At 42.1% G+C, this 24,611-nt stretch overlaps 1 protein-coding gene across 1 annotated transcript in view; it reads right to left on the bottom strand.

The window, feature by feature from the left end:
* LOC122816730 overlaps positions 1 to 24,611 on the bottom strand; it is a 2,226,031-nt gene that overhangs the window by 588,948 nt on the left and 1,612,472 nt on the right. Inside the window, exon 17 of the mRNA XM_044089722.1 lies at positions 17,126 to 17,233. Coding sequence (XP_043945657.1) covers positions 17,126 to 17,233 — 108 coding nt within the window. The remainder of the gene's footprint in view (positions 1 to 17,125; positions 17,234 to 24,611) is intronic.

Raw genomic sequence — 24,611 nt, 5'->3', positions numbered from 1 at the left:
GGTCTTTCTCACATAGTTGTCGAGATGGCTGAGTTCCTGATTTTTCCTAGGAACCAAAAAAATCTTGAATAAAACCCTGACACATTTTGGTCTGCTAGGACCTCAAAGTTGGCTCTTCTGGAGAGTAAAGAAGTAAGCTCTTCCTTTGCCACTCTTGCCTGATTGGGTGGTAAATCTGGCAATGGCTACATTGGCCTTGAAGGTGTAAGGAAAAAGGATAAACAGCATTCTTAGGACATGATCCCTCTAACCCATCAGTTCTGCATGATGGCCTCTCACCCAGTGGGGTAAGGAGATAACTGCCTCCAACTGCCTTCAAAGTGAAGCAGTCGGGCAGCCCTTCAGGGATGATGGGGTTGCCCATCAGAAAAGGGCCTATGGACTCTTCTTTCTTTGGGCCACCTCTGCCTCTGGGACTGTGTCCATTAAAAGGGCTGCCTCTGCCATGTTCATGCCTATCCAGAGCAACAAACTCCTGACACTTGGGCTTCCTGAAACAAAATATAAGGACTCTTTTGGTTCCTGCTATATGATTTATGTGGGTCTAAACTTTACACTGACAACAGAAAGCATTTTGCTCACACTTCTGCATCTCATCTTTCACCACTGGACCAAATAATGACAATTCGTTAAATGTGGCATTTGGTTAAGGATTTCTTAAAGTGGTCTGCAAGTCAAATATCAAATATGCACAACCAGGATTGGCACCTCATGGTCTCACCATAGCCAGCTTCCCTCAGTGTTTCAACTGCTGTATTATGCATGAGGCACATAAAGAGGTCAGAAATATTAGATATTGTGTCAAGGGTTGCCTCCAATTGTTTCCTGGAATCAGAAGTAAGAGTGTGTGTGTGTGTTTGTGGGGGGGGGGCTGGAGGGGCTTTTTAGAGTGGTTAGTGTCTGTTAAGCAAAATCCCTCTGAAAGAGACTCGTATGGGTTACATAGTTCGGAGACCATAAGATAAAGGTGCCCAAAGCATAAGCTTGCTCCCAAAACTTGTATATCACCATGGACAGAAACAAAATCACCAGTAAGTTCTTTTTAAATTATTCCACCATAATAATGTAATCTACCATAAGGGGATTTTGCCCAATGTTGTCTGTCCTTTGGGAGCCTAAGAATTGTGTCAGGCTTTCTAGGCACAGCCACACATGTCCTATTCTTGCTATTATCTCCACACTGCTAGATCAATAATTTTATCTGTTGGAGGGAACACCTAACTAGTAGACAAGGCTGAGCCATAAGTGTCAAATAGAACCTACTTGTGTGGGGTGGAAGCGAGTGGGTCGATTGGCTAGGATCAACTCTGTTGCACGAGTTCCAATATCTCAAAGGAGATGTGTTTGGGAGGGAATTGAGGAAACCCTCTCAATTTTCCAGGTCAGTATCTGGTGTTTCAGATCTTGACAAAGTGTCTGTCTCTCCTTTCACACATCTGCTTCCTTGTAAATCAAGTGGGATATGTCGCGACTTCCCAGAGGACTCTGCTGTGGAGCATAAGTTTTTAAATCCCAGTTCAGCTCTGACCCGTGGATACTTGATGAGGGAAGAGTTGAGAATGAGTGGTAGTCTTGAGGTGAAGCCCATCCCAATGAAGTCTGCATCTGGGTTCTCAATGGAGAAGCTATCATCCTCCGCATAACCCTAAAGACCATTCTAACCTCCTCAAGAGTGGAAGAAGCCACCTCCACCATCAGATCAGTTCCCCAGGAAGGGAAACAATTGGACAGGAAGATGCACTCCCAAAGAACAGGAGGTGGATGACCTCGAGGAGGGGATCAGGATGGAAATCTTGAATACCGTAGTCTCTGACCACACCTACATAGCTGAACAAGACAGATCGAAGACAGAGCTGAAGCTCCAACATCCAATCCTCGGCCTGATGTAACATTGGCTCCAACAGTGTGTCAGATCCAAAACCTTGGTGTCAACGTCAGAATGTGAGTTAGCACTGAGGACCCAGGCTTTGGGTGAAGAATCTGTTCTGAGACGACTGGCACAGAAATGTACACCAGGGAAAGAGCTGAGGGGGGGGGGGTTGGAACAGGAGCAGCACCAACTTCCTTTGGAGTCGAAGAAGAAGAAGGAATGACTCCCTTCCCTATTTCTTTAAGTGATCCAGGTCCATCTCTGATGTACTTCTGTATGATCTGAAGGATATTAATCATGTAGTGGGAGGAGGACAGGAAGGGATCCGGTGAAGCTCGCTCAGATGAAAAATGGCTTGCAGTCCTTTTTAAGGAAACATCTTGAATGACCACCAAATTTGGCAGCTCTGTATCTATAGGGATACAGGTTATTGTCCTGGTCATTGGAACATCCTGTCTTAACATCTTCAGTGCCGAGGAGGGTCCTAAGTTATCAGAATGCCTTTTCTTTGGCTCCAAATCTTTAGGCTTTGTGACTTTCTCAGTTTTGTCAGGTGATTTGGCTTTTACAGCATCTGGATCACGGGCAGCAGCCCTTTCAGAACTGACTTATTCCAACTATCTGACAAGTCCCCAGGGCCAAAGGAAAAACAAATGGCACAAATCTCTGTCAAATGCACCAGCCCCAACACACCACACAAAAAACATGGCTGTCACGGGGTGGAATATTGCGCTCACATTTTGAACACTTCTGAAGCTTTTCTCACCAATTTTGTACATGCTGAAAAAAAGGACCCATTTAAAATACACACATGCACAGACAAAAAATGCAGTTGTGTAAAATCTTACCTTAATAGTAGATGTCCTTCCCTTCATTGTTGCAGTATTCCAAACAGAATGGATCTCCTGCCAGTGATAGCCAAACGTCCAGCCAGTATACCAAAGCCTTCATATTTACAGGTGCCATATATGTCACATGCATTGTCCCCGCCACACCTCTCAACCTCATAGAGCAAGAAATCTGGACAAAGCCACAAATAATGGGGGGCAAAATCCTAAAAATAGGGACACCTTTTAATTGTTGTTCTCACAAGCTTAGAAAGGTGATACAACAGATTTTGTATTAGCATGAATTTTCTGAAGGATATTAAGCTTGAAAGTCAAATGTCTGCCATTATTTTCTGAGTTCAGTCCTCAGTGATCTGCCAGTGAATTGCCAGAAAACTACAATTTTATAAGAAACGGAAAAAATATGAGTAAAAAAATCTGGATATTCTGTGAAAATCTGGACAGTTGAGAGCTATACTCCCCATGTACAGCGTAGGGCATAAAGGTGATGTACAGATGCACACATTCAGAACTGAAAAAGCCAAAGGAGGAACAGAAGGTCCCTAGGAACAAGGAAAAACATGTGCATCCAGAATGAGAAAAGAAAGAACCACCTTTTGGCCAGGAGTGCAGGAAGAACAGGCTAGAGCAGAGGGGGCAGGAGGGATGAGTGAATACTGCAACAGTGAACAGAACATGTACTGTCACTGTAAGATTTTACACAACTGTACTATGTCCTTCCATATCACTGTTGCAGTATTCCTAACAGAAGGAAAAGTACAAACGTTCAAGAGGAAACTTGGCAAGAGGAAGGCACTGAAGAGCCCTCTAGAAATCCATGCCGGACAGCCCCAGTAAAGACAGCTCTAGTCCTGGAGATGACATCCAACCTGTAATGCCTATTGAAGGCATGGATAGAGGACCAAGTAGCAGCCTCAAGAATGGAATTGGTATCCAGTCCTTGAGAAAACACACCAGAGGAAGCAACAATTCTGGAAGAATGAGCCTTAACCGAAGAAAATCATTTACCATGAAAAGATCATCAAAAAGAAATGGTATTCGAAATCCAGGATGAGATGGTTTGCTTAGAAGCAGCCAAACCGAAAGACCTGAGATAAAAGGTAACAAAAAGCTGCTCAGATTTGCAAATATCCTTAGTTTTATCTAAATAAAATATGAGCTGTCTATGCAAATCCAATGTGTGAAGTACCTCCTCCCTGGCAGACTGCGGAGAAGGAAAAAAGGAAGGAAGATGAACAGACAAAGAGACAACTCACTGACCACCTTGGTCATAAAAGAAGGATTATTAAGAAGACATACCCTGTCCCTGTGAAAAAGGGAGTAACAGCCACAACAGCATGAAGCTCAGACAATCTTAGCTGATGTAAGGGCTAAAAGAACAGCCTTCCAAGTTCAATTTTGTAAGGAAGCTGAGGCAGCAGGTTCAAAAGTAACCAGACTCAATTTTAAAACAACATAACTAAGGTCCCAAGAAGGGGGAATAGGCTTCCGGAGAGTCCTGATATGAAGAAAGTGTTTAAGAAATTGCTTGACCTCAAAACTAGAGGCCAGAGGAGGAGCTAAGACAGACAGGCAGAGATTGCTGACAGGTGCGCTTTTAATGAAGAATATGCCAATCCAGCATGGAGCAGACCACACAAATAAGAGAAAGTACAGTTGTGTACACTTACCTTAAATGTAGATGTTCGAGTGTATTCACTGTTGCAGTCATTACATTTGGGTAATCCTGCTGGCAGGTTGCTCTCAGTCGGCCTGAATTCCAAAGTCCTGGGTCCTGCGTCGGCTGCTGTCGCCCCTTCCCTGACATCAGGTCGTCAGGGGTATAAAAGATGCGGCCAATGCCATTTTCTTTAGTTTTTCTTGCCCCAGATGTCAGGTGCCCCCTAAAAGGGTAGCCAAAATTTATATATCTATATCTATATCTATATATACATATATATATATATATATAAATACATGCACCAATATAAACTTTTCCTTCCTCTACAAGCAAATACACCACATAGGTTGTTTCATCAGAAGAAAGGGGATGGCGGGTGGGTAACCTGGACTGCAACAGTGAATACACTCGAACATCTACATTTATGGTGTACACAACTGTACTATGTTCTTCGTGTTTCGCTGTTGCAGTCATTACATTTGGGTAGAGTCCCAAAGCTATGGATGGGAGGCTGGAGCTAAACAGCATTAGGAGCGGCTATGAGGCCCTGCAGAACTGCAGTGGCAAAGCCTGCCCTGGATTTAGAGTAGAGTGGCAGATGATAGTGCTTTTTAAAGGTGTGCACTGAATTCCAAGTAGCAGCTTCTAAAATGTCCTTTTGTTGGCACTCCCCTGAGAAAGGCTGCTGAAGTGGCTGCGGCTCTGATTGTATGAGGTCTAATGCCCTTAGGCACTGGCTTGCCATGGTGTAAGTTAGCAGAAACGAATGCAGTGACCTATCCACTTTGAAATAGTCTGCTTTGAGATAGCCTTTCCTTGTGATCCTGTAGCATATGCCACTAGTAATTGCTCTGTCTTTCTGAAAACTTTGGTTCTGTCCAATTAGAATCTAAGCTGTCTGCGTACATCCAAAGAATGCAGAATTCTCTCTCCCTTGTTCTGAGGATTTGGATAAAAAGTTGGCAGATGAATAGTTTGGTGACACCACCTTTGGCATAAATGTTGGGTTTGTCCTCAGAGACACCCTGTCTGGATAAAAAATGATAAAAGGTTCTACAGCCATGAGTGCCTGTAGCTCTGAAACTCGTCTTGCAGAAGTTATTGCTAGGAGCAGAGCTGTTTTCCAAGATAAAAACTTTATATCAGCAGTAGCAGCTGGCTCAAAAGGAGGCAGGGTGAGTTTTTCCAAGACATAGTTGAGGTCCCATGCAGGCATTGGTGATCTCCTTGGAGGCCTTAAGTTTTTGGCTCCTCTGAGGTACTGTTTTAATAAGGGATGAGAAAAGATTGGTGGCTCTGTATTGTAGTGAGCCAAAATGGCAGAGGCATGAATTTTAATAGACGAAAAAGATAGGCCTTTGTCCAGCATCTCAGTTAAGTATTGCAAAATCTGAGGAATATTTGGCACAGCTGTATCAGTTCCTTGTGCCTGGTTCCAAGCACAGAATCTCTTCCATTTTCCAGCAAAAGATTTTCTAGTACTAGGCCTTTTGGCCTCCAAAATGACATCCATCACAGCTTTATTGAGAGGTGTGTTTTGTATGCCTACATTATCCGCCATGCTGCCAGGTTTAAAGTCCTGAGTTGGCTGTGCAGGATCTGATTGTTTTGCTGGGACTGTAGAGGAGGTATTTGAGGTAAGGTCCAAGCTGGGCATTGAGACAAGTTCTTTAGGATTGGAAACCAGTACTGGTGGGGCCAGTCTGGGGCAATCAGTATCATTTTTGGCTTCTCCTGTCTGACCTTTAGGAGTACCTTGGGGAGGAGAGGCAGAGGGGGAAAGGCATATACTGATAGTTTTTTCCAGCTGAAAGATAAGGCGTCCATTTTCCATGCTTGTCTGTGATAAGTCCTTGTGCAGAATCTTTTTAGCTGGTAGTTGTGAGGGGAGGCAAATAGATCTATGTCCGGGCATCCCCATTTCCTTGTTATCATGCTGAAGACTTGTGGATCCAGCTGCCACTCGTGGGAATCCATGAGGTTTCTGCTTAGTTCGTCTGCCAGAGTATTTTTCCTTCCTGGCAGGAATTGTGCCTGCAGATGTACTTGGTAAGTTAATAGTGTATTCCACAAAGTCATGGCTAGTCTGCAAAGGGGGTAAGAATGTGTGCCCCCCTGCTTGTTTATATACCACATGACCGTGGTGTTGTCTGTCTATCCGTAGTTGTCCCAGGTGAAGTAGGTCCTTGAAGGCTGTCAGGGCATTCTGAACAGCTAGGATCTCTTTTTGACTGATATGTAGATGCATTTGGTTTGAGGACCATGTGCCCTGAATGCATCTTCCTGCCATGTGGGCCCCCAAGGCATAATCTGATGCAACCGTTGTTAGTGTCTGCCTGGTTGGGGGTAATGTGAATGGCTGTCCCTTGTTTTGGTGACAAGCCCACCATCGAAACTCCTGTTGTAGGCAGGGAATGAGAGTAATCATTGTTTCCAGGTCGTGGTAATGTTGTGTCCAAACACTTTTTAGGTTCCATTGAAGTTTCCTCATATGCAGTCTTGCATAAGGAATTAGCAGGATGCAGGATGCCAAGAAGCCCAAAGCCTGCAGAATTTTTCTTGCAGACAACTGGGCCTTTGTTGCCAAAATTTTGAAATAAGTAGTCAGTTGCCTTTGTTTGTCTGGCATAAGATAAGCCATCTGGGCAGTTGTATTTAAGCTTGCACCCAGGTATATTATCTCTTGAGAGGGTACTAGTTTTGATTTATTTTCGTTGACTGTGTACCCTAGGCATGTTAGAAGTCTTTTCACAAACGCCAGATGCTGTAGAAGAATGTCCTTGTTCTCTGCTTGAATTAGACAGTCGTCCAAGTAAGGATATATCTGTATTCCTCTTTGTCTGCAGAATGCAATTACTGGTGCCAGGCACTTTGTAAAGACCCTAGGCGCAGTAGATAAGCCAAAGGGCAGTGCAGAGAATTTGTAATGCATTGAGCCAGCCTTGAATCTGAGGTATCTTCTGCATAATTGTCTGATTGGGACATGCAGGTATGCCTCTTTTAGGTCTATAGTCACCAGCCAAGCGTTCTTGCCCAGCATGGGCAGATGCTGCTGCAAAGTCATCATCTTTTGGTGTATCCAGGAAAGTGTTCAGAATAGATAGGTCCAGTATTGGTCTCCAGGCCTTGTCCTTTCTGGGTAGCAAGAACAGTCTTGAGTAAAATCCTTGTCCCTGCTCTTGCTGTGGTACTTGTTAAATGGCCCCCATGTCCATGAGGGAAGAGACTTGTTTTTGTGCCTCTGCCCATTGATTTTCTGGCAGATCTGGCCAGCCGTTTGCCTTTGGCAGGGTATGGAACTGGAACTTGTGCCCTTGTGACACTATATTTAGAACCCACTTGTCCTGAGTTATAATATGCCAATTTTGAGAAACAAGTGCTAATTTTCCCCCTACGGGTGCTGCCAAGAGAGTGCTTGGTGCAGGCAGGGGGACGTCATTAGGACTGTTTTCTGTATGGCTGTGATTTGTCTTCTCCAACTTTGGAGGTAGAAGCACCCCATTGCTTTGACCTGTAGGAACCTTGCACCTGGGATCTGCCTCTAGGGTATCTGGATCTGCCCCTTTGAGGTCTGTCTGACACAGGAAAGGACCAATTCTTTGTAGGCCAGTGTCTACTAAACCTAGGTGGCTGTATTTGTAAAAAAATCTTTGACGGTTTGCATAGATTTAGCTTTGTCCTCCATTTTCTTTAACACCTCCTCTGCCTTAACACCAAACAAAGTATCATGCTGTAAAGGTGCATCTAACAATTTGACTTTGACATGATCAGGCAGATTTTGTTCCTTTAACCAAGCATGCCTCCTAATTACAGAACCCGTAACTGCGGCCCTGCAGGAGGCCTCCAAAGAATCAAAACCACATTGCAAATTATGCTTTCCAACTTGTTCAGCTGCATGCAATGAATCCTGCATTTCCTTGTTTTCTGCACATTTAGAGTTTAATAACATTTTCTGTTTAAGCAATGCCATGACATGTTGCTGATATTTCAGCATATGAAACTGACAGTTTAAGAATCTCTGTCAGAGGGGGTAGGGTTTTTTGCAGCGGAAGTCTTAACTCCTTTGGGACTCTGCGAAATAGTTTCTGGGTCTGCAGCAGGGTTTTTAAAGAGGAATTTATGAGAGTCAGGAACCCTGTAATATCTGTCAGGCTTAACTGGAGCAGGAGGTAAGGAGTCAGGGGTAAGACTAGACTCCGAAAACACATCATGTACAATATCCAACACAGGTGGAATGGCTAGTGGCCTGTGTTGAGGTAGTAAAAGGAAATCCCTAAGCTTCTTTTTAGATTCTGAAAAATCTTGGCTCTCCCAGTGGAAATGCTCCCTCATGATATCCAAGGTTTCCCCTAAAGAATAGTCCTCTGGAGGAGAAGCTGAAGGTATAGATTCTTCAGCATCAGAATCCTCATAGGGGGGAACAGAATATTCCTGATCAGAAGAAGAATCAGAAGAAACAGAAACCTGATCTGAAGATTCATAGTCAGTCTCTTGCCTAGGCCTCTTAACAGGAGGGGGATGGGAACCCCTGATCAAGGTAATTAAGTCTTCGGCCATTCTGAGCATCTGTTTTTTTGGCATAGACGCCTGTCCACGTGGTTCTTGAGTTTGTTTCTTTGCTTTAGAAGGTGCTTTAGTCATTGTCTTTGAAACTCAGGTTGGTTTAATGTAAAGATGTTTAGGTCTGAATACACCCTCAGAAGCCGGTGCCTGCTCACCGGCTCCGGACCCATTTGAAGGAATAGTATCCGAGTCTCCAATACCTTGAGTTTCCAGCACCATGGCCGACTCCACGTGGAAGTCGGTAGCTGCCTGCGACTCTAAGGTAGCGGGTGTCAGGGGCTGCGAAAGCACATCACTGAGAACTGGCGACTGGCTTAGGAGAAGCTTTGTCGTCAGTTTTGGGCCTTGGTTGTCTATCTCTCCCCTTTTCTTTGCATTTTTTGTGAACTCCGGTAGTCGGATGGCTATCTGACGACATTTCTGGATAATTAAACTGGCGTCCAAAATAGTTTAAAGCAAAATCATACCGATGCTTACTAGTGCGTTGGTTAAATCTAGCACAAAACCGACAACCAGAAACGTTGCGATCAGGGCCTAGGCAAGGAATACAGTAAGAATGAAAGTCCTTATGAGGTATTTGCTTTCCACAAGAAATACAATTATTTACTTTTTCTGACATCGGTCTGGAGCAAGAAAAAAGTTTCCCAATCGGGGTACTTAAGCTTTATTGAAGACTTCGGATCTGAAACTCGAACACGAAAATCTCAGGAGTCGGCCGACTGGTACTTGTGAACTGCTTCTGCTTCTGGCACCGTATGGCAAGAAAGACTAAAGAAAATGGTGTTGGCCACATCTTTTATACCCCTGATGACCAGACATCAGGGAAGGGGTGATAGCAGCCGACGCAGGACCCAGGACTTTGGAATTCAGGTCAACTGAGGGCAACTTGCCAGCAGGATTACCCAAATGTAATGACTGCAACAGTGAAACACGAAGAACATCAATAGGAACCCGCACAGATAAAGGAACTGGTTTTGAGACAGGTACCAGACAGAAAATCTTTTCCATTTGGATAAATACGATTACCTGGCCTCCTGCAGGACCCGAAGCACATCCTCAGAAAAAAGGTGCCTAAAAGGGATCACAACCTTATAACCCACAGTGTCAGAGTGGACAACTGAGGATGGATAAGAGACCCCTTGTCTTGTGCAAGACGACCCACCTGGTAAGGTAACTTGTGGTGATTGCCCCTGGCCAAGTGAGAAAGAAAGGGGAACCAATCCTGTCAAGACAAAAAGGGAGTCACTAACAAGATTTTGGGGGATTCCTTCCTGACCTTGTGCAAAACTCTCAGAAGCAGACGAAAGTAGTGAAAGCATGCAGAAACACCCTCTTCCAAGGAAAAGAGATGGTGTCCACTTTCCAAGCCAGAGGACATGGGACTCTAGTACAGAATAGAGGAAGATGTCTATTCAAAGGAGAGGCAAAAAGATCTATCTGAGGAATACCCCACTCATGGACAATGTCCAGGAACACGTGTGTGTGTGTGTGTGTGTGTGTGTGTGTGTGTGTGTGTGTGTGTGTGTGTGTGTGTGCGCGCGCGCTGGACCTGCTGAAAGAGTCTGCAACTAGATTGTGCTCAGAGGGAATGTAAACAGCCTGAAGAGTTACTTGACACCAGACAGCTAGATCCCAGACCCAAAGAGCTAGCCTGTAGAAGAAGTAGGACCTTGTATCCCCTTCCTTGCTAACATACCACATCACTGTGGAATTGTCTGTGAAAACTTTGAGGACCAAGCATGAAACAGTGAATGAAAAGCCTGAAAGGCTAGAAGCAGAGCCCTCATCTCCTTTACAGTGATGTGCTCAGACCTCTGAAGAAGAGGCCAGAGACCATAACCTTGAGAGAGCTGAAGGAAGCCCCCAACTCCTGTGGAGACTGTAAAGAACTAGATTCAGAGCTGGAACCTGGAAAGGAAACCCTGAATTGAGAGAAAGGCGATAAATCCACCACTGAAGCTCAAGCCTGAGACAAGGGAGGAAGGGAATTGGAATGTCCAGGGGGTGATAGTGTTGAAAACACAATGACTTGAGCTTATACTGAAGCTTTCTCATATGCAGCCTAGCTAGAGGAAGCATGGGAATGGTGAAAGCCAAGAACCCGAGGATCCTGAGAAAATCCCTGGCCGTGAATGACTCCAGAGGAAGAAGAGACTGGAAAAATGAAATAAGAGCTAGGGCCTTGGGGGCGGGCAAAAATGTCAGCATGGGGATGGTCTGGATCCTGCAACTAAAATAAAAATGATCCTGAGAAGGAGTCAGAGCTGATTTTTGAAAGTTTACAGAGAACCCCACACTTTGCAACAGGAAAACAGTAACCTGGAAACCCTGAAGAAGAGCCTTGGGGGAAGAAGCATAAAGGAGCAGATCATCCAGATAAGTAAAGAGCTGAACCCTTCTCAGCCTGCAAAAGCAATGACAGGAGTGAGGCATTTGGTAAATACCGGCAAAGGAGATGAAAGCGAACAATGTCAAACAATAACCAAGAGATAAATATCCAAAGAGTTTATTCAATACAAACGAAAAGGAATACATTTATTCCTTTTCGTTGGTATTGAATAAACTCTTTGGATATTTATTCACCTTGGTTTTGGGCCCTCATTTGGTTTCTCCAAGCGAACCTTTTGCATTTGGTAAACACCCTTGGGCAGTAGAGAGACCAAAGAAAACTGAAAATGCTAGGAAGAAACAAAGAAAAATCCCTGAAAAGGGGATGGATGTGGATATGAAAAGGCACCTGAAGAGACAAAGAGACCAAAAGGGTCTGGAGCAGAAGAAGAGAGAACATCCGAAATGAAAAAAATCTTGAGAAAGGTGTTGAGGTGGGAAAGATTCAGAATTGGTCTCTTGGTGCCCTCCATCCCGGGAATTAGAAACATCCTGGAATAAAACTTCTTCCCTACCTGGGCCAGGGGTAAAGCTTGAATGGTGCCCTAGGACAAGAGAATGAAACACTTCTGGGAAAAAGGAAAGTTGTTCCCATGGAAGTTGAGGGATGCCCGAAAAGAGAAGGTTTTTTCAATCCATGAAATACCCTGGTGGATAACAAGTAGAACCCAAGAGTCTATTGTGATTCTCATCCAGTTTGGAAGGGTCAGGGAAAGACGAAGGGATAAAGGGGCCTGGTTGAGGGAAAGGGGAAGCAAACTGTCACCCAGAACCTGGCTTGTCCTGAAGGTGAGAGGTGAAACTGCTTGTGAAAAAAAGCCTATTTGGAAGGATAATTCCCTTTTTAACTTAAAAATAGCAGAAACAAAAATGTTTCAACTTCTGTAAGGCCATGCCCTTATCCTGAACAGACTTGAAAAGTTCAGCAGCAGAGCCAAAGAGCTTTTTTTTCTCCAAAGGAGCATCCAACAATTTGGCCTTAATGTCATCAGGAAGAACCTGAAGAAGGAATCAGTAAAACATCATAACAGAACCAACCTGCAGCAGCCCTGGAGGAAGCATCAACTGCATTTAACAGAATAGTGGGCAACTTAAGAGGAGGAATCTAATGGGGAAAGGGCAGTGGCCTTTCCCTTTTAGTCAAGAAAATCAGAAATAACCTGAGACCTGAAAAAGGAGGGCCAAGGCAAACCTACTCATATGAGTATGACAGTTATGGCCTTAAAGGATAAGGTGACAGCAGTATAGACCTTCCTACCCAGCCTCTCCATGGCTCTACTATCCTTATCAGAAGGAAGTAACTTGGTAGAGGGCAAATGTTTGGAGGGCCTGTCCAAAAAGACTAATACTACAGCAGGATAAGCAGAAGGGTATTTATACAAAAATTACATTTATCAGGCACCCTGTAAAATCTGTCAGGTTTCCTGGGAGAAGGGGGTTGCGAATCAAGGGCAACAGAAGCTGCTGAAAAGGTATCCAGGAGGGCAGCTAAAATAGGGGGAAACAGCAGAAGGTTTGGGAAACTCCATCTGATGGAGCTCATAATACCTTTTCTGGATATCAGAAACCTGAGGGGAATTCCACTTAAAGAACTCCATCATACGAGTCACAGTGTCCCCATAAGAAACTTCTAAAGGAGAATCTGGACTAATAGAATCCACTTCCTCTGTACCATAATCTGGGCAGGAGGAGTCCTGATCATCAGAATAATACAGTTCCCTAGGTCTTTTAAGAGGAGTGGAATACCAGGAGGAGGAAGAATAGGCACAGACACCCCTTGAGGAGGCTTTAACACCATCAAAGTATTAAACAACCCCTTAGTAAAAATCCTGTCATTCCTGTTGGGGATCTTTAGCTGTAGGGGAAATATGCTTGGTTTTCTATTTCTTTTTCTGCAGGACGTTTGCAAGAAACACACTAGGGGGAATCAGACCCTTAGTGACACTCTAAGTGTAGTTGAAATGCCCTCCCTTACTAAAATCTGCAGAATCCCCCACGGTCCCTCAGATATAATCAGTGGAGGTTCCCGATCTATTTCTGGAGTAGACGTTTGTAAAGCCACTGAGGACATGTGAGAAGTCAGATCTGTGCTGATTTCTGACAGGGTCACAGCACAGGAATCTGAAGCAAAAAACAGACTATCCTCTGGACCCTCACCAGCCGCAACAGAGATGTCCAGGGAGGCTGGACAGCAGCCATATCACACCAATGTGTTTTGGCCTTTTTCTTAGCTAAATTAACACTCAGGATGAAAAGACTCCACCATAGCACCTTGAACCAACAGTTTGATTTGTTGGTTTTCAAGGTAAAGCGGACAGATGACTACATAGCGTCTTGGGGACAAAAGCTTGACAGACAAAACACTATGGGTGGCTGTGGGAAGCACCCAAACCAAAGAGGTACTAGTAGCGATGATGATTTATGGGGAATTTGCCTCCTACATGGACATTTCCCCTTTCTGGATGACATGAAACCGATCAATACTAAATAAAAATAAGATAAGGAGAAACACTAACAAGGCATTTATCCAGGGGAAAAAAAAAGGCTTGGTAACCAGCACAGAAGAAAGGTGTTTAGACTGATGTTCAATGACGGCAGTCGGACTGGCACCAAATTAGTTCTGAATAAGTGTGTCTGTACATCACCTTTAAACCTATGCCTTGCGCTGGCAGCATGCGTGCCATGTACAGCATCTGTAAATACTAAGGTTGTGGTATACTGACCGGACATTGGGCTATACTTGGCAGGAGATCCCTTCTGTTAAGAATACTGCAAAAGTAATATGGAAAGACATGTACAGATATGCTTTGACTAATAAAAAAGCAGCAACAATGGTAATAGGAAACACAATAAAAAGTGTACCAGAAAGATTAGAGAGATTTTTTTTTTTTTAAAAGAAAGCCCGATGGAAGGAAAAATGCTGATAGGAAAAGGAAGGAGTGAGAAATGAGGATACATTCAAAGAATAATCTGAAAAAGCTGCATCAATAATAAATCCCAACTGCTCCAAGTCTGAGAGAATGAAGTTTTGAAAGATTACTCTGATGATGCCCTTTATTGGGTGAAAGCGCTAAGTCTTCACTGAATTACCATTTGTTGTTTGTGTGTTCTCCATTAAAGCTGCTGTTTCGAGGGGGATTCCGGCTTGGTTCATTTATTTAACCATTGTGTGAAGTTTTGAAAGAATTTGTTAAAAGCTAGGTGGAGCACTTAGCTTTTTGCCCAGAAACTAGAGTTCCCTGTCTGTACACGATGGTGGGAAACGAGATCTGAGGTAATGCAGTGTAGTAGAGTACTATGGGACAGAAATTCTTAAAGGAGCTGGAGAGCTAATGTAGCGGAGTCGGACTGAACAAGCAGCTTGAGAAACAGGTTTGATCAGATGGACTGAATGAACAGGATCTAAAACACTACAGCTCTGCAACTTTTCTGCAGAAGTTACTGCTAACAAAGTTTTCCAAGCTATTGTAAATCACATATAGCTACTCATTCAGTAGGTGATAAATTGACTTATTCAATCATAAAATTAAGATTCCAAAAGACAGGACAATCACCAAGGGTCTATATCCAAAGTCTCTGAGACAAATTCTGAACACCATATTCTGAAGCACTTGGAGCACATAGCACCAATACAGATGCCATATATCGAACTATACTAGAAATACAGTAGGGACAGCATGAATTAACCAGCACTAAATAATGAAGAAACAACTCACAGCATTTTTAAATTACCTTGAAAAACATACACACCCACATAAAATATTCTAGAATGAATGAACAAATAATCAAATTTTACAATGAAATTTTAAACTGGAAATTCTAAATATGAACACAAAAAAATGCTGCTCAAAAAGGTTTCCCTTCAGAAGCCTGGAAGAAAAAAAAAGTTTCATCATACATTTTTAGTTGAAATGTGCCTCCCCAAAGACAGATTTATAACTAAAATTGACTAACTCAATCTTTCCAAGGCATTCAATATGGTTGATCACCAACTTTTAATCCACACCCTGCAAACATTCTGTCTAGATACTAGAGACCTTCAATGGTTTCAATCCTACCTGAATGGTCGATAGCAGGCTGTCCTCTGGCAGAACAAACTCTCTAACCTTCTACCTAACACCCTTGGAGTACCACAAGGCTCTATAATAGGGCCCTTGCTGTTCTCCATCTTCATTAACGACCTTTATACTGTCATCCTAAAAGTCAGCTGTACCCAATATGCTGATGACTCTACTCTGATTTGCTCAGCCACATCTCCAGTAGAGTCATGGTCAGCTACCCAGACCACCTTTAATACAATAGAAAACTGGCTTTCTGAAAGTCGTCTGATCCTAAATCCCCAAAAAAACTAAAATGCTGTCATTTTCACCAACACGTAGGTCTACCGCTTTCACCTTTACCATAAATTCAAATGATGGCACAATAATCTCCCCTGATCCCTCTACAAAACTATTAGGTGTCATCATTGACAATAATCTAAAATTTGACCTACATGTTAACCAAACTATCAAAACCATCAATAAAAACTAGGGTCACTTTACAGAATAAAAGCCTTCCTAACCCCTCCAGCTAAAATTGCCATAGCTCGCTCTCACCTTCTTTCAACCCTTCTGTATGTATCCCCTCTACTCTCAAATTTAAACAAGACTGTGCTTAACAAACTCTCAATTTGCTACAACCACATTGCCAGGTTTGCCACTGAGCTGCCTTTTAGGACACATCATTGCATCAATCTAAATCAGCTTGGGTGGCTTGAACTACCCAGCCTAATCCAGTATAACCAACTGATTATGGCCTATAAAATCCTGTATAATCCGGACAATACTCCTGCACTTAAAAATATTATCACCCCCTATAACAATCCTAGACCGCTTCGATCCTCTAACAAACTACTAATTCAGACTAGCAAAATTAATAACACAGGCGGTGGGTCTCTCTTTGCAAACTCTGTAAGTAGATCCTGGAACTCTCTTCCAGCTGATATTACCTTACTTTCCACCTTAGGTCAATTTAAAACTAGACTCAAACTACATTTGTCACTTAACTGGCTATGTCAATGTATCAAGCCTGGCTAACTCTCTCTAGAATGTGTAAAAATCTGTTAAGCAGTTTACTGTGTAATTTAATTTAATCCTGACTTGCGCTCAGGATTAACTCTAACCTGTGGAATTTGTTTAACTTGCTTACTTATGTAATCTCTGTAAATAGTCTGTTTGTAATATGTAATGCTGGTATTATGTAATGCTGTATCTGCTTACCCTTGGAACTTTTCTTCCCGAGCCTCCGCTGAAAATGGACATGCATCCAGTCGGACTATCCCGGTCAACAAATGTAAAATAAGAATAAATAAAAATAAAAATTCTTTGTAGTGGTTAGAATTCTTATGTCTCTGAGAAAGGCTAGGGTACACAAATTGAACTTCATGAAGTGCATTTAACTATCTCTGGTACAGAGCAGTCTCTGAATTAGTATATAAAAGAAGGGGGGTAGAGAGGCTCAAGCAAAACACACTTTTTGCTTATTTTAAAAGTTGACATGGTTGCAGATAAGGACAGTTTATCTTTACTGGTAATAGTGCTGACATGTTTAGTTTTGCTGTGTTGTGTGTAATTCCTGTTAACAGTGGGCACACCATGAAAACAGGATATGCTGTGCCATGAACTAAGTACACATGGGTTGTACTTCAATCAATGAAGCTTGTTGACACACACTTCCAAATGGGTTTGAAAAAGTGATTTCACTTTCTAATGGATTATACAGCAGCCTACCTTTTGGAAATATTAAAAACAAACTTACCCCATATGCAAGTAAAACTGGAAGAATAGATGTCAAATGCTGGATGTCTTGCAACAGCATAGCAACCACAGCTTGCGTCGCCAGAATCAGCTCGGCCTCATTATATAGCTAGCGGAAGAGAAATTAGATATTTAAATGAAGCACATCGCAAAGAAAACTGTACTATTACTTCTGTTTTCAGAGTTAACAATTAAAACTCATTTACTGTCTGCATACACTGTTCCTAAAATGGTTAGCCTCATTTTTGTACACCAATGGATACACTGGTGTCATGTGCAAGGCAAATAAGCATATGAATACTTGGGAAATGGAGTTTAAAACACAAAGTACCAAAGAGCTAAGTAGAAGAATCGGACATTTCCACCTTCCAGATGTCCCTTCACAGATATAATCAACTTAACTAACAAATGATCTATTAAGTCATTGGTGTTAAAAATATGCATATAAATAACCTATAAAGAAATCAGGTGTGGCAACTACACTAGTAGAATAAGCTTTAACATTTTGAGGCAGATTTTACATGGTTAGAATAGAATAACCAAATAATGAGAAAGTCAACAAAAGATAGTTTTGTTTAGATACTGGCTGTCAAGTTTTCTTATCTTCAAAAGATACAGAAAGTGATTACATTTCCTGCAGTCTTTAGCACTGTTCAGATAAATTCTAAGTTGACTTTGAACATCCAGGGAATAAAAAAATCCTTTAACCTTTGTTTTTGAGGGTTAGGCTAGAAAACGTGAAGTGTAGATTAAGGATAAACGCAGAGACAACTTTAGGCATAAAGAAACGGTTAGTTTGGACACTTCTGTCCTTGTAAAAAAACAAAAAAAAAAAGGTTGAAAAGGCATAAGGGTCTGTAATTCAGAAATCTGTCATACAGAGGTTGAGGCTTTCAGTAGTAGTCTTCCAGGATAAAAACTTTAGAAAAAAGCTGGCTGTACGTTTAAAAGATGGTAGGATTAATTTTTCTGAAACAAAATTAAAATCCCAAGAATGACCGACCTTTTTTTCTTGGAGGTCTGATATGCAAAAACCCATTTGGAAACTGTGCCTTGCGACAAAGAATCAAGAAGGGGCTCCAGTGACAGATAAGCTGAAATGATTGAGAGATATACCTAAATTAAGTGTACACATGGACAGAACTGAGCAATTCATAAAGGTACTGGACAACCAGGGATGCCCTGCCTGAGATGGGGTCAGTCCTTTGTTTTGACATCAAAGAGAATCTTTGTATTTAAAGATTTTTTACTTGCAGATTTTCTTGCACCTTTCAACGCCCATCGTTTGTCCCCAGAAAAAAAAGGTGCCAAAAAGGGATCAAAAGCCTATCATCCACACAAATTGAGATTTTGAATGTTGTGAACACTATGAGGAAACATTTGATAGCTGCTGTTTAGCTGCATGAGTAGGGACATCCAGTGGTGTCTAGACCAAAAAGGAGTCAACAGTAACATCTTTGGGAACTCCTTTCTGATTTTTGAAGCACTTTGGAAAGGAGAAGAAAAGGCATAAAGTCCCCATTTCTGGAGCCTGATAAAGCATTAGTTTTTCCAGGCCTCTATGCAAGGTGTTCTGAAGCAGAAGAGTTTTATATGTTTGTTTAGACTGGAGGCAAACATCTATTTGTGCAGTTCCCCACTGATGGACTATCAAAACCTCAGTGTAACATGCACTCATAATGGTCTAGCCTGGATCTGCTGAAAATATCTGCTGAAGAAATAAACTGTGCTGAACTACTATGTTCCAAGCAATTGTGGCCAGTCTGCAGGAAGGATAGGACTTATTTGTTTACATATCGTATTACATGGGTTTTGCCTATCAACACAGAGTTCTTGGAGACCAAACTGATTCAGAGCTTCCAGGATATTTATCAGTGCTATAATTTCTTTCAGGCTCATGTGTTTGCACTGTCAGGTTTCAGATTCCCTGTACCTTTGCATATTCAGAAACACCCCAAAGTCCAAGCATCTGTGGCCACTGTCTGAGATGGGTTAAGAGGGTAGAAAGGGCTGGTCTGTTCCACAATAAGTCCTTTCTTCACAAAAAAAAATAAGTTATGTACTCACCATAACGTTCCATGTTTGCAGTCCATCTCACCCTTCATTCTTACATATGGGTTCGAAGCCGATCCTCGGCTGATTACAAAGCTATAAGTCGGCTCATGGCAAGGTAGGTATCCAATAATGCACTAGTAAGAACCCCCAGATCTTTTTGCTGCTGTCTATAAATGTGATAGAAGGTATTTCCACAAGGAAAAACAAAGATGAAAGGTCTCCAACCCTAAGGAATATAGATACTATCTTGTCTCCAGATCCTCCAAGGATACATGGATGGGGTAGGTGGGTGGGTTCGTAGGAATGAAGGGCGAGATGGACTACACACATGGAACGTTATGCTGAGTACATAACTTCTTTATGTTCTGTAGTCCTATCTGTTAAGAGAAAAAGTTTTAAAGCATACTGTTATTTGTCTCTCTCTCCCATCTAGCAAAATGAATATGCTATTTGCTGAAGTGAAGGTAAGAAAAGGTAATTGAACCATGTTTATTAAAGATGGGCTTTACCTATGATAGATGTGGTTTGCTTATGAACTTGAATAACATCTGTTTTCTATATTTCTGAATAAGAGTTAATTTACTGAGGCAGGCTGTGGAAAATTCCAGCTACCACTGTTGAACTAAGTGTGCTGTACCTTTTTGAACATTCTGTACTAACTGTGGTTTTGAGGTAAACATTCTACACTAGCTGTGGTTTTGAGGTAAAGCATTCTTTTCTGAGGTAAATTGTGATCCTAGATGTTTTTCATAGCCAACTGTCAGCTGTCAGAAATGTAACAAAAGCTATTTTGGCTAGTAACAAGAAAGTATAAAAGTTGATGTCAGTAAACAAGCTGATCAGATTGAGATCATCTTGGCCAACATGCTGCTGTAATCTGGTTAGCTGCAAATAAAGAAGTTTTTCATCACCTGAGGCAGATGTGACTCGCTTGAATTTTTTCTTCTGACATGTTGGTACTTCGAGCCGGAAACCTCTGCGAAGATACGGATCAGACCGACAGAGAGACTGAAAAACCTGCGCAGGTGAGGGTTTCTCATCTTAAGATTCCCTCCACGGAAAGCCCTCCGACTGATTTGCCATTGGAAAGAGGCCGTCCGCTCTCTGATCCCTATCTGAGGGACGGTTTCCGAACCAAAAGGGGAAACGGAGTCTCATCTGGTTCAGGTAGGATGAAAACAATTTTCTTTTAATTTAATTTAACCTTGTCGACAGGGGTTTTATTTTTAGTTAAGGGTGGGTAGGAATAATTGTTAAGATTATTTTGTTAGGATTACTTATTATTTTGTTAGGATGACTTGTTATTTTGTTAGGCTCCCCGTTAAGATAGCCCCATTTTGTAATAAGCCCTGTAGAAATAATTTTGATGCAGTCCTAAAATAAGAAATCTAGGGAAGCATGGGTTCAAGTTGCTGCAAGTGTGAGAGTGATGCCTGTTTAAATGTTGATGCTAAGTATATGAAAAGTTTAAACAAAAATAATGTTAAATTTTTGAAGAAGTGGAAGTTGAAATATGATTTTGATGGTACACTGAATAAGAATGCCTGTGCAAAATTGGTTAGAGATTTGAAAAGAGATGCAGGAACTAGAACTAAAAAGCAGAGACAATTGGGATTTCCCCAAGCACAAAAATGGTTAGAAGAAGCAAATAAACGAGCTATAAGAGAAAAACAGTGTCAGGAAAAAGAGAAAATAAATCAAAAGGGATCACTGGTGCCAAGTGGAAAAGTAGCTTTATTTTTAGATAAGGAGGATGAGCATACAGTTTGTGTAGTACAAAGGCAGGCAACTGCCCCACCGTATGGTGAAATTGCTGCTGCCATACCGGGGGAACCTCCTCAATATCAGTCTGAAGATGTGGGATCTGTACAGCAGGGTGGGTTATTAGCTGCTCAAGGAAATGTTGTGACCCCTCCAATTTACCCACAAATTCCCGTAGTACCTAAGGTTGCTTTGCAACAGGTAGACCAACCTATGCAGTTAAGGTCAGGACCAGCAGGGCAAGGATGTTGGGCTATTAAACTTTCTGACCATTCAGAAGCTCTTCCCTTAATACAAGTTGCAAACCCACAAGCAGGAGATGTTGGACAAGAACCAACTACTTTAGTTTATCATCCCTGGGCTAGAGAGAATATAAAACGAGCTACGGATGGTATTCCTCATCCCAAGGTTAATTTTCAAAAGTTTTCTGAGGACATAGTTGGTATGCGTTTAAGTTATCATCTAAATGGTTTAGAAGTAGAACAAGTAGTGCGACAAATCTTACGTCCAGATTGGCACTTAGTTTGTGGTACTTGGACATGTAAGGCAGATGACGGCACTACATTAAAGCATAATTCTGTGGTGTTAGACACACGAGTCACTGATCTGTTAAAGAGAATTTCTGATAAGTGGCGTCCAAGAGCAGATTGGACAGTAATAAATCAGTGCATCCAAAATGATGATGAATCTGTAGATCACTATATTGTAAGCTTGACAGAAGTGTTCAATAACCATTGTGGAATGATGATTCCGCAGGATCAGACTAATGATAGTCCGTATGAACAGCAATTGAAAAATGCTTTTCTTAAAGGTTGTAAGGCTCCGATAAGTAGTTTTATTACTAAGCACATGGTAGATCATAGAACATGTAGACTGCAACCTTTGTTTGAATATGCACGACATTTTAATCTAAAAAAGAAAGTACAAGTGTTGGCAGTAGGGGATGATGGTGGTATATTCTTAGTACAGGACCAAAGGGGGCAAGGGTGCCATGGTGGCGTAAAAAAACGTGGGGGCCCGCAATGGGACACGTTAAATGAACCAGGTGGACATTCAGCCTATAGGGAAAGGTTAAAACGTGGAGAATGTTTTAAATGCGGTAGACGTGGGCATTTCGCTGCCGACTGTGAAGAGTGGCAACATCCCCCACAGCTTACGAACAAGGGCTCCGCATGACTATATGATAGTAAAGAAAGGCGTCATCTTCATTATGGGGATAATGAAGAGGCAGACACTCTCTACGATGAATGTCAGAACACTCTAATGGAAGGGCGGAATTGTGACTGTGAAGTCATAAACCTGGCAAATTTGGGTATTGCTATGCATCTAGATCAGAAACCCATGATAGAGTTTTTGGTTGAGGGACAAAAAGTGGAGTTTTTATGTGATTCAGGTGCATCGCGTACACTTTTGGGTCCAGCAGTTCTGCCTCCGAACTGTGAAACAGATGAGTTTGTCCTTGTAAAAGCGGCAAACGGGAAAATTTATAAGGAACCACTGTCTCATCCTCTACTGTTCACAGATCCGCAAACAAACCAAACTGTTAGGTGTAGGGTAATTATATCAAAAGTTTGCCCAGTTAATTTGCTAGGAAGAGATTTGATGCATGTGTTTGGAATAGCGGCAATTCCCACACCTAAAGGTATTGAGGCAAAAAAGTTAGCGGATGGCTTAGTAGTACAAGGGAGTACAAGACTTGTTTTACTTGTATAGCCAAGACTTGATTTCAGACGGCCCGGGGAGGGTTGATACAGAGTTGATCAATCTAGCTCTAAGTAAATCTAGGAGCGGGTCACCGCAGGTTGCGGTGCACTTACATTGTACAATGTTCTATAAGGCCCCTGGTCCGGATAAAGAATTTGAAAAAGAATTCTTTAAGCACAAGTGTGCAAGGATAATTTTGAATGATATGTTTTGGGATACGCAAGGTAATACAGTAGTAACCAGTACTTAGACTAAGGAAATGAGTTCTTTATATCGCTCAAGTTACAGCCCACATATCTCAGTTACTAAAGCAGTGGGGACACATTGGGTAGATTTGGCGAAAAAGGTAACGATTTGGAACACAATTTCTGAAAGTCAGTTGAAAGATCAACAGATCCAGGTACAAAGATTAAATTGGGTGACTTGGGCATGGCCAAGTGTGCACCTCAGGGATGACAAAACAGAAATGGCATGACAAATCCTCCTAACTCAAGAGGAAGATAGTGCATTAAGTGCCTTGCCTGTAGATTTATGGTCAAAAGGTAAAGGAGATGTAGGATTAATGAAAACAGCAGGTGAAGTTTGTATAACTGCAAAGTCAGGTTTTAGACCTCGTAAGCACCAATATCCACTAAGTAAGCAAGCAGAGGATGGAATTAAACCAGTTATTGAACAGCTAAAACAGGTAGGAATTCTTGTTGAATGCCCAGATTCACCCTGCAATACTCCGTTGTTTCCTGTAAAGAAACTGGATGGGTCATGGAGGTTGGTTCAGGATTTACAAGCAGTTAATTCAGCTGTGATCCCAAGAGCACCGGTGGTCCCTGACCCCTATACATTACTTAATGATTTACTACCTCAGCACAGATATTTTTCTGTCATAGATATAAGCAATGCCTTTTTCTCCATACCACTACACAAGGAGAGTAGATTTTGGTTTGCATTCGCTTTCCAAGGTAAAAGATACACATACACCAGATTGCCACAGGGTTATTGTGAGAGTCCGACAATATTCGCACAAGAAATGGCTGCAAGTTTAGCTCAGTTTGTTCCCCCAGAGGGAAGCCAGGTTCTGTTGTATGTAGATGATATTTTGTTTGCCTCACCCACGCAGGAAAGTTGTAAAAAGGATACCCTAGCCCTTCTTAGTTTTTTAGCTGAGCAAGGACATAAAGTAAATAAAGAGAAGCTACAATTGTGGAAAGCACAAGTAAAGTACTTGGGTTATTTAATCTCGCAGGAAGGTAGACAATTGGAAAATAAAAGAAAACAAGCAATTCTTGAAGCACCTATGCCTACGACTAAGTGGGAGATGATGTCGTTTTTAGGTGTGACTAATTTTTGTAGAAGTTGGATTCCTAATTATGCTGAAGAAGTAGGGCCATTGACCGCACTGAGCTATGACACTCCCATGGCAGCTAAAAGTAATATACAGTGGACAGATAAGGCAATACAAGCATTTAATAGAATTAAGCAATTGATAGCAGGATCCTCTGTTTTGGGTTTTCCGAACTATTTTAAGCAGTTTGTACAAATGGTTGATTGTAAGGGAGGATATATGACTTCGGTTCTGGTACAAGTACATGGGGATAAACAGAGACCGATAGCTTTCTATTCCTCCAGATTAGATCCTGTTGCAAGGGCAATGACGCATTGTGTTAAAGCTGTAGTGGCAGCCGCCATGGCAGTGCAAGCCTCAACATCATTAGTTTTGTTTTACCCATTAAAATTGCGAGTTCCACATTCAGTAGCTACTTTACGTTTGCAAGATAAGATAACCTTTTTATCTCCTAGTCGACATTTGTTGTGTATGACAGTGCTGCTGACACAGCCACATATGACCATAGAAAGATGTAGTACTCTTAATCTGGCGACACTTTTGTCAACTCCAGAAGAAGGTACTCCACACGTTTGTTTAGAGAGCATTCATGACAAAGTACTTCCCCGACCAGATTTAACGGATATTC

Source organism: Protopterus annectens, chromosome 12.part0, assembly GCF_019279795.1.
Source record: "Protopterus annectens isolate FY-2018-M chromosome 12.part0, PAN1.0, whole genome shotgun sequence".
In the NCBI taxonomy this organism is placed as follows: domain Eukaryota; kingdom Metazoa; phylum Chordata; order Ceratodontiformes; family Protopteridae; genus Protopterus; species Protopterus annectens.
Note: the sequence above shows the minus strand (reverse complement) of the source record. Positions and strands in the feature narration are given on the sequence as shown.